We start from the raw sequence: 11,567 nt of genomic DNA, 5'->3' as shown, positions 1-11,567 counted from the left end.
TCTCATTTTGTCAATTATCTCTAATGTAAATTGAAATTTAGAACGGTTTCACTTTAAATATATGTCAAATTCAAAATTCCAAAAATACTCCATTAAAATTACTCTAACGCTATTATTATCTTATTCTTTTAGTAGTTAAAGAATATAGTTTTTGGATTTTGTTGGCTAGCAAGGTGTTACATGTATTAGGCTTTTTATTTAAATAAAATAAAGAGAGATCAATATTATCAGATTTTCCTAAACCAAATTTTAAAATGTAAATCTCCTAAATCTATTAATATATAAATCGTTCCAAGACTGTGTGTTTTTTACAATATGTAAAACACCACATCCTAGGACAATTTATGCATGGAACTCCTTCACGAAATGAACGTATATAAATTGTCCCAGAGCACTAAGCTTTTCAAGATGAATGTAACTCGTTCTAAGGTAGAATGAATTACACATTTTTTTACCTAAACAATTAGGGAGTAGCACGATTTACGTGTTTAGCACAATACATAGCAACCTAGCACGATTTACGTGCAAAAATCTAAGGCACAATAGGCTGTGACGATTTATGTTCGAATACGTAAAGCTCAAAACCCCGGGACGATTTATGAAGACAAAGAAGCTATAAATAAACGAATATGATGTATAACGAGCTATAGATGAATTGAAAATTTTGGGAGAGATGGTTGAGAGTGTGCTTTTGTTAGTTCATCACCGAAGAAAAATTGATGAAAACACAAGTGAGGGTGTTACGATCTCTAATAAAAAACATATTTGAATGTTTGTAAATCCTTCAACGAGTTTATTGGATTTACAAAATAGTATATTACAAAAGCTAGGAAAATGCGACAAAAAACATGTAAATCAAGTATTTTTTTCAGATTCCTATTTCACTTAGGCAAGATTATGTTAAGTTTGAAAAGTATGAGATGCTAGGCGATGACGACATGCGAGTTAATTATACTTTACAGTCAATCTAGATTTCCAGATTTAGGGGTTATGGAGTTGTTTGCGAGAATGGTTCGTGTAGAGGATAGCTCTGGTAGATCTGCCCTGAATCTACCAACCGGCGTGATAGAAGGGGGTTCTAACACGATTCCAACTGGTCACGAGGTTACTGCCCATGTTTTGTCCCCATCATTTGCAGCAGAATTTTTCGTTCAGGCAAATAATGCAAATGACTTGGATGATGTGCGTACTTTCAGGAAGCTTGCATCTGCAATGAGAGCAGCACCTGTATTGGATGGTGCACCGGTATTTTTGGAGGTCAGAGATAGGGATCCACTTGCTGAGGATATAGGTGATGATTGGTCGGATTCGGAACCACCCATTATTGGTGATGATACCGACGGCAAGGAAGACATAACACGAGTTGGGAGATCGCATGCTCAGTCAAGCTCTCTGACACAACAGTACCCTCCACACTTCTATCTCTAATTTGGATCTTGAGGCAATGAATCAATCGGCATTTCCAGATCAACAACTACCTGCTATTCATGGAGACGGGCTTGATATGCTTGGCACAAACGAGTTTCAAATCGGCCAGAGGTTCCAAAGCAAAGAGGAAGCTGTGTTGACGGTGAAGAGTTATAATATTTGTTGGGGTGTTGAGTATAAAGTGTTTAAGTCTGATCAATTGAAGTATCACGAAAAGTGTGTGCAGTTTGGGCATGGATGTAATTAGTTGATATGCGTGACTATGTGGCAGAGGAAAAGCTACTAGGAAGTCCGAAAGTACAATGGGCTGCACACATGTCTTAAAATAGAGATATTCACCAATCACAAGCACCCAGAGCCACCCGCACTACCTCCCCAACCAGAGCCACCACCACCCCAACTCCAACCGGACTCACCTCCACTATGTTCCCAACCTCTTTGATGTCTCTGACTTTCCCCGTCGTCATCATCATTAATGTCTTGTGCCTCATTCAACCCTAATAGATCATCGACCCCCATGCCATAGGCTAGCTGTATCGGGTGCCATCAATCTCACAAGTAGCCCTACATTGTCTGGGAAGTTTGGTCCCTGTTGTCTAGCTGGCATAGCAATATGACCCCGAATAGGAGCATCTGCAGGAATCCCAATTTGGCAAGGGTCAACTAGGTCCCGATCATGTGAAAGGAATCTATGGGATATCCTATACCACCAATCAAGATACTCAACCGAAGGTCGAGGATCTGACATCAACTAAAATGAGAGCACGCTCTGATGTCTCTAGTCCCAATACTCATGTCATGTGGTGAATACCTCAAGGAACCATCAGGTCGGTCCTCGAACATCCTTCGACAATAGGAAGTCAATGTTGATGGCTGGATTGGGGATGTGCTGAACACCCCCAAGCTGAGATAGAACTCTATCAACCTGATGTCACTCAATTGATACAAAGTAAATCAATGCAATAGTCGACTTTCATAAGCGCGTGTGCTCAGGCCTAAAGATATTAGGATGGACTACTCGAATAACCTCAAGAACGCTATACGACATTCAAATAAACTGCAACATGTCAATTAGTCAAATTCAAGTATTATGGCATAAACATCAACAACGAACCAGTATAATTGAAAGCAAGTAGTGGAAGCTTATACTTACATTATCTACACTCAACCTGTCTAGTCTATGTCGAGTAGCGATGACCCGAGGAACCTTCTCGTCTGATGATGGCAGGTACCTACCCCACTTGGAAGATTCATAATGACAAGCATTAAACTTATAAAAACAAGTATATGAACTAGTGCACTATACACATCATTCATGAAACGTACTCACCTCGATACAAGCGGCTAGAGAATGGTGTCAAACTCTCTGGGCCTGAATGTGGGTAACCTCCAAAATATCTAAGACTGCAGCAATGCTAATGGCCTAGCTAGGTTCTTAACATTCCAGTTAGCAACTCTGTAGAGACACCTATACAACCAAGACAATGTGGTCGAACCCTAGCTATACTTGCCGAGTCCGTCGAGTTCCGCAACACAGGGGAGCCACCATAAGTGAACTCTGGCACCAGATTTGTTCCCGAAAAGCATCGTGGACAACATCATGATGTAACTACACACATAAATCCGTACTATGGCCTCTGATGTATTAGCTGGCATGACTTTGAACTAGTTATGAAATCAGGAAAACAATACGGTAAACTCATCAATACAATCCTCAGGTGGAAGTTCACCAAACAACTCTTCAAACCACACCTACGTTAGCTTTCCCCTTTCATTAACTGATCAAAGTTACTAAGACATCCACTAACTGGAAATCCATCAACAGGGAGCCGAACTGATATGCCACATCCTATAAAGTTACCGTGCATTCTCCAAATGGCATGTGAAACGTGTGTGTTTCGGGACAACATTGCTCCACAAATGCACTAATCAGTAACTCATCAAGCTTAAACTAATAATCATTCATCATTGCAACATGTAGTAATCCGACACTATCTAGGTACGGCATTATACGGTCATGAATTATCATCTTTTATTGCCTACGAATGCTCCTTACACATCGAATTGGCTAATAAAACACGAATATATATTCGCAACTCAACAACGCATAATAATAATAACATATATTAAAAGTGAAATCACACTTAAACCCCACAACAACCATAATATTCCTAAGAATTTTAAACCTAAAATATTAACAAATATCTAATTTACAAACTATATAGATTACATTAAGATAATTACTAAGATAACTCAATATATTAAGGCATCAACTATGTAGATTGTAAACAAGTTTGACAACTGATATCTTCGTCGATAAATTTGACAACGTGCGCAATACCGTTCAATCAGTACATGTCTCTTTCGTTCCTCGCTATCTTTCACCAAAACTGCTTATCCCCTGCCCTACTTGGCCCCACCGTGCACTTCCCCCCTCCACTGCCCACTGAAGCTTCAACCACCATGTTTAGCAGCTGCCGTCGCCGCCCTCTGCAACCTTCTGTGCCGTGCATCGGTACCCATTTGGCCGTGCTCCGCCATTGACCCAAAGGATTTTTCTTTCTCCTCTGACATAAACCGTCTTTTTTTCTAACTCTCCTTCTTTCGAAGAGCTTCCTCGCCGTCAATGGAGGCTATCCTTGGCAAACATTACTCATGGGAAGCTATTAAGGGTTTCATTAGAAATGTAACTTGTGCTAGGCTATTGTGCCTTAGCTTTATGCATGTGAATTGTGCTAGGCTATTGGCTTTAGGTTTTTACACGTTAATCGTGCTAGGGTATTGTGAGTATACTTTTTACGCATTAATTATCCTAGGGCATTGTGAGTTATCTTTTTGCACATAAATCGTGCTACCCCTAGTAATTTAGGTCAAAGACATGTAATCCATCCTATCTGGGATAAGTTACATTCAACTTGGAAAGCTCAGTGCCTTGGGACGATTTACGTTCATTTCATGAAAGAGTTTCATGCATAAATCGTCTTAGAATGTGGTGTTTTACTTATTATAAAAAACATACAGCTCTGGACGATTTTTATATTAATAGGTTTAGGGGATTTACATTTTAAAATTTAGTTTAGAAAAATCTGATAATATTGATCCTCTTTTATTTTATTTAAATAAAAAAGTCTATGTATTACGTAAAAAACGTAAACAAGCCAAAGGAAGAATAATTTAACACGAATAAACCAAAGCAAAATCTGATTCATCAATCAACCAAAGGACATTTCTATATAGTTCGAACCAAATAGGTTCGAACTCACTTTCCAAGTAATTCGAACCAAATAGGTTCGAATTACACATGTAGAACAAAGCAACATAATTCGAACCAAATTGATTCGAACCCTAACTTGATAATTCGAACCTAATAGGTTCGATTTATACTGAATAAATATTTACAAAGTAATTCAAACCAGCCTGGTTCGAATTACTCAGAATTCGTTCCAGCAAGCAATTTAAGTTACGAACATAGTTTCCGCATCATGTCTTAATAAAAATCGTAAAGTTATTTTTGTCGGTGTGCATTAGACATACATTTCGTTTAAAACTGCGGTGACAGAAAATATTCATTAACTAAAATCCCATTCAAAGCACATCGCACTAACGTTAACAAATTCTATCAGTCACCAACTACAAGCAAGAAAACCGATAATAGTGGAATCTAAACGCGAAATTGAAATAACAAAAGTACCAAAGCCACCAATACACCTAATCATTTCCTCGTGTGTGCTCTGCTCCTCCGAGCTGCGAGCAACTCCGACGTGTGTGGCCGGACTGCCGACAAAGCCCACATCTTTTTGGCCGGTTCGGATCTGCCTCGTCCATATTGGTCCGTATCCGAGTGGACCTGGGACGACCCTCTCTCGCACGCCTCTTATCGGGGTCAGGGATGACAATCGGCCCATTATATGGTGGCCAAAAACCCTCCGGAATGGGAGGTGTGAAACCCATCTGATACACACTGAAGACCGAACTAAGACGATACACCTGGTGGACGTAAGGCTCCCATGTAAGCCGTGAGTAGGCACAGCATGCCAGTGCGTGGGGACACAGGAAATGAAGTGCCTGGAAGTATCCGCAGTCACATGTGTGAGATGCAAGCGAGACTCTGTAGGTACCCAGTGAGAAAGAACCAGTCGGAGTTGTCTCTGCGACGGTGAACTCGGAGTTATCCCTGTCGTACACAGTTACCGTGAAGCACCTAGCCGTCTTCAAGTTGGCCTCTATACACTTCACCAAGTGCTGACTAAATTGTTGTCCGGTACCCATCTGCGCCTCAGCCTCCCTCCCTTTGTGAACAAATAATTCGGCCAACCTTCCGTATGTTGCCTTGACTAGCGAGCACACAGGGAGATTTCTGACACCCTTGAGGATCAAGTTCACACACTCAGATATATTCGTTGTCATATGTCTGAATCTACGCCCCTCATCACAATGCTGTGTCCACAAGGAATACTCAATCCGGTTAGCCCAGTCACACATCGCCGGGTCTTCGGTCCTAAGAATATCAAACCAGTACTGGAACTCAACCTCGGTCTTAGCGTACGCCGCATTCACAAGTAGCATCCTGGCGTCTTTGCCCTTGAAGGTGATGGCGAAATTTGCTGCAACATGTCGAATGCAGAATGTCCGGTATGCAGACGGAGGTAACCAGCCTCTGTCAGCTCAAGGGCGGCCTTGATGCCGTTATGCCTGTCCGAGATAACCAGCAGACCCGGCTGTGGTGTCACATGCTCACGCAGGTGGGAGAGAAAGAAGGACCACGACTCAGCATTCTCACCCTCGACTAATGCGAATGCAACAAGGAGTATGTTGGAGTTCCCGTCCTGTGCAATCGCGACAAGCAACGTTCCCCCATACTTGCCATACAGATGGGTGCCGTCAATACTAACTAGGGGCTTGCCATGACGGAATGCCTCGATACATGGTGAAAAGGTCCAGAATAGTCTGTGAAAATAAGCTCGAGACTCGTCCAACTATCCACCGACACGAACAGGGCTCGTCTTTAGCACTGCAACAGTACCAGGCATCGTCAACTGCACTCCTAACACCCACCTTGGGAGCTCGTTGTACGACTCATCCCAGTCACCATAGATGAGGGCAACAACCTTCTGCTTCGCCAACCATACCCTCCTGTAAGTCGGCCTAAACCCAAAGTGTGCGGCGGTAGCATTTATGAGCACTTTGATGCTGACGGATGCATCAGCCCTCACCATTGGCATAATGAATGCCGATATGACATGGTAATCCAAACTCCTGTGGTCTCTGAAATGGAGGTGGCGAGACAAGTATGCGGTCCGTTGTAACGTTTGACCTCCCAAATCCCCTTGCGTTGTCGGAGACTGAGCCGAATCAACCATGTGCACCTATTGCCGAACTCAGAACACTTGCCCACATACCGGCGATAGTCGGACTCCACGACCTTGTACTGTACCCCTCGCCGGATGCTGTAAGTCTTGACACTTAACAGGGCCTCTTCTTTATCTGGAAATTGCTGACCAACCTGAAACTCTGTCAGACCTGCAGACCCTTCAGCATCTCTAGCGCCAAATTCAGTCGTCTGCCCAGCAACCCCCTCCTGCCTCATGGCATCCAAGTCCAAAGAGAAAAAATGTGGAGGGTACTGCTGCGTGCCAGAGCTAGAACCACCGCCCGGCCCAGCAGGCACACTTACTCCAACATCATCGCCATTGTCATCAGCAATCATATCCGGCTCGACATGATCGTCCTCTGGATCATCCAAGAATCCATCTCCAACCCCAGCCGGTGCAGCACACTGTAAAGATGTCGGCAGATACCCACCTTCACCGACCTCGTCGCCTACACTGCCGATGAGATCAACAGCGAACGAAGGGGAGGCGACAGGTTGGACGGGTGGCTTGTACGCAGGGACGGAGGAAGATACAACGGCAGGTCTGGAGCTAGAACCGGCTACCGTGGCTAAAGTGGTGGTATTCCGGTTTGAACCTCCCGAGCTGGACACCGCGTCAACCAACTTTGCCAACAGTTCTGGTGTCCGAACCTCTGAAAACTGCCGGCGACAATGAAACATGACCTGCAAGTCCTCATCACTCGTGATCATGAAACAATCGTACTTTACGGTGTTCTAGAGCACCGTGATTGGAAATCGATAAAAAAACTTCTTAACCCGTTTCACACCTTCCAGACCGAGTTTCAGCAGTACAGAGCTAACAAGGTCCTCATACCTCGTCGTAGGCGTAACGATAATACAGAGAGGATCCTTATCAGTGAACTTCACACCGGAACGAGTTTTCTTCTTAATGGATCCTCTGTGGTGAACCAACATAGCGAAACTCTCCTCACTAGCCATGTAACCCCACTCTAATGATAGCAACTCACCTTCACACCATATATTACAGCTCTCCTCCTCACTAATTCGAACCAGGCTAGTACGAAATATGGTCTCTGTAATTCGAACCAAGCTGGTTCGAATTAATTTACGTGTAAATCGAACCTATTAGGTTCGAATTATCAAGTTAGGGTTCGAACCAATTTGGTTCGAATTATGTTGCTTTGTTCTACATGTGTAATTCGAACCTATTTAGTTCGAATTACTTGGAAAGTGAGTTCGAACCTATTTGGTTCGAACTATATAGAAATGTCCTTTGGTTGATTGATGAATCAGATTTTGCTTTAACTTATTTGTGTAAATTTGATATCCCTTTGGCTTGTTTAGGTTTTTTTACCCTAATTAAAAAATAATATGAAAAAGGTTTCTTTGTCTTGTTTTTAGTCATTGCCATCGTTGGCATTTGGTTAACTTTTATTTATTTATTTTTAAAATTTTCCATCGGTCGTCACCACCTCACAGATCAGATAAGAAGATGATGGATAGATTATTAATTAAGTCTTTTTTTTAACTAAGTCTAACTAAGTCAATATTTATATATGTGCATTTTTTTGTACGATTTTATTCTTTTATTTTTTTTTCTTCTATTTTTTTTCGTTATTATCATCATCATTATCACTTCCTCTTTCTCCACCTCTTCCTCTTTTATTATCATTGTCACCGTCATCATCCTCCTCTGTATTCTTTTTCTTTATTCTCGCTGTCGTCATCTTCTTCTTCCAATAAAAAAAAACGGTAGCATTTTGTTTTATACTTTTGCTTCTTCAACGTTGTCCTTGCCTTCTTCTTCTTCCAAAAAAGAATAAGAAAAAACTACAACATTATGTTTTACGTGTCACGTATAAGAAATTTAAGTGTTAAAATTAAAAAAAATTTATGTCAATATTAAAAAATTTTGGTGCTATTTTTTTTTAAATAATCTTACTCCTCCTCCTTCTTATTTTCATAATTTTTCTTATTTTATATTCTCATAATTCTTATTGTTTAGAAGAATAAAAACAAAATAAAAAAAATCAAACTAGAATTACGCAACTTTTTGTTTATTTTTTATTTATCCTTTTTGACAATAAACACAAAAACCTTTGAAGGAAAAACACATACTCCCTCCAAACATGAGGGCTTCGCCCGTTTATATGTATACTAGTGTTAAACCTGTGCGATGCATGGATTTATATTTTAATTTGACATGATAAATTAAAAATAGTATTTTATAATCATAAATTTTTTAACTTCAGTATAATACTATCATCGTTATTATATAATAAGTGTATTGAATATGTTATTTTATATTTATTTAAAATAAATTACAAATAAAATAATTTATAATTTATAATATTCTTGAACGATAAGAAAAGAGAGCTAAAAAGATAAGAATATATATAACTGTATTGATAGCATATCAATTTTGCACTAAACTTTATACCAAAAAATTAACAAAAGTTTATCGATAATGGAACATTTTACTAACATCATTAGATAAACAATTGCCATATGATGTTGTGCTCTATGTTACACATTTCATTTTAAGTCTAAAAGTATAGTTATAGATAAATTAGTTAAATTTACGACAAATATTCGTACAAAAGTATAAATCATAATATGTTACTAAAACGAAAATACTATTTTTCTTACCTAAATATTATTAAAAACTTCTTTGAACATGACATTGTTGTTGATGACTTTGGATTGCTATCTTAGCCTAGAATCAGAATATTCAAGCCATTGCGACTCTTAACTCTTGACAAAGCAACGTAAAGCTGTCCATAGGTGAATACTGATTTTGCCAAGTAAAGTCTTACATGTGATAATGATTTAATTACCACAATAAAATACCTTAGTTTTTCAATATTTTTCTCCTCTTATATAGTATCCCGTCAGTTGATAATGTCCAAGTTGCATTCTAAATACAATTTAGTTTTCTAACACTATTAGATATCAATAATATCACAAATAGTTTTCTCAATTGATGACCAAACCTCGTTAATAGCTGTAGTGAATTTTCTATAGTCATACAGTAGTCCCAATGAATAAAAAAAGCATCTTGAAAGCTAGGATATATAATCCTATTAACTATCATAATAGACTCATATATTGTGCAACCTTTCTGAACAGTTAACAAAATTCTCATATAATAGATATCACCTATGCTCGGTAGAACATAGTTTAACCTCACAATAGAATACCCTCTCTTGCGTGAATGTCATTCCCTTTTTTTTCTATCATAAACAAATTGATTTGGAAACTCAACATGTTAAAGGTTGATTTGCTTTAAATTCTTTGTTGGCCCCATCCATTCTAAGAACATTGTATCTGTTTCTTTCTCTTATTCCATGATTTTTTTAAGATTGTCATCGTCTTTAAAGATGATATTTTGCTTTTCAGACAAATGAAAGGTTAATCTCATCACTGAAGGTCATCTCCGATAAATATCATATGTCAAAGTTCTCCACACAGCCTTAACTTAAAATCGGAGGTTATCATGTCAAGCTTAATTTTGAACACTCTACATAATATATATGGTCTGTTTTCAACCTTTAAGTTCTTTGGATTATTAACTCTACCAATCTCTTACCAACTCGTGTTACATGTCATTGTGATTAAGAGATCAGGATATCCATATATTTCTTACAATTGCTAGAGTATCTTGATAATTATGAAACATGTATCTCATGCTACCTGTGAAAGATGCAGATAGCTAGAATGACACATTTATGATTTATCTTACTTGGAAGCATAGATTTCATCCCTAACAACTACATCTTAAATGCTAACCTCCTGTATATATCACTCATGATCTTATCATTAAATTAATTAATTAATTAATTAATTAATATTTTTATTTGAATACTTTAATTAAAAATTAGAATTAGATTTTTTTAAAAATAAGTACACATTAAAAATTAATAACTAACTTAATTGTATCGACAATAATTCATATAAAAAATTTATAACTTTATGAGTTATGACATTAAAGACTAAATAAAAAATTAACAAAATATCAACGGTGTGAATCGAATTAAAAAATAAAACTATAAGTAATAACCAAATAACTTCAATTTATATTTAAAAAAATTCTAAATTCCAAACATAAAAATAAAAAAGAACAACAAAATAACAACTCAAGAAAAAATAATATTTCTACCAAAACAAACATATATTTGACATTATTCTATTAGATAGACTCTAAAAAGGAATTCCAAAACATGTGCATCCAAATTCTCAATTTTCATTCTCAATCTTGATCTTCTTCTAAGTTAAAGTTTTCCTTCCACCTCCGAATCTTTCGACTCCGAAGATAGTCGCTTGGGTGGTGTAATAGCATTTTTCAACACTTTAAATTTACTATTGTCTACAACTTTATTGGAGAATTCAAGCAACAAATTATGTACAAAATACTATATTAAATTAAAGACATCATTCTCACTTTTAATTTTATCTCAATAATATTTTTTTGAATAAAATTAAACTCTAACTTTGAGAAAACAAACAAACAAAAAATTTATTTTTTAAATAAATACCTTAGCACCTTCTACTTCCTCCCCTTTAATGATTGAGAATGCTTTTGAAGCTGGAAGCAAACTACCAGTGTAGTCAACATCCTAAAATTACAATTAGTTATTAATTATTATTTATAAATTAGATACTACTAATGATCAAAGAAGCAAAAAATAAATTATTTTTTAATAAAAAGTACACTTATAACTGTACTCACAATTTGAATAGGGTGAGTCTTTTTGAATTTATTCATGAGATCTACATTATCAGTCAT

At 37.8% G+C, this 11,567-nt stretch overlaps 2 protein-coding genes across 2 annotated transcripts; both read right to left on the bottom strand.

Moving 5' to 3' along the window:
• Positions 5,137-6,458, bottom strand: LOC107640200. The gene is made up of 3 exons (XM_016343747.1): positions 6,423-6,458; positions 6,080-6,254; positions 5,137-6,032 (listed from the first exon to the last, which is right to left on the bottom strand). The coding sequence occupies exons 1-3, from the start codon at positions 6,456-6,458 to the stop codon at positions 5,137-5,139; spliced, it is 1,107 nt and encodes a 368-aa protein (XP_016199233.1).
• On the bottom strand, positions 6,638-11,567 carry LOC107640199. The gene is made up of 4 exons (XM_016343746.1): positions 11,493-11,567; positions 11,317-11,397; positions 7,103-7,534; positions 6,638-7,006 (listed from the first exon to the last, which is right to left on the bottom strand). Exons 1-4 carry the CDS (start codon positions 11,565-11,567, stop codon positions 6,638-6,640), a joined length of 957 nt encoding a protein of 318 aa, XP_016199232.1.

Source organism: Arachis ipaensis, chromosome B05 (genome assembly GCF_000816755.2).
Source record: "Arachis ipaensis cultivar K30076 chromosome B05, Araip1.1, whole genome shotgun sequence".
NCBI lineage: Eukaryota > Viridiplantae > Streptophyta > Magnoliopsida > Fabales > Fabaceae > Arachis > Arachis ipaensis.
The sequence above is the reverse complement of the archived record's forward strand: the minus strand, read 5'-3'. Positions and strand labels throughout refer to the sequence as shown.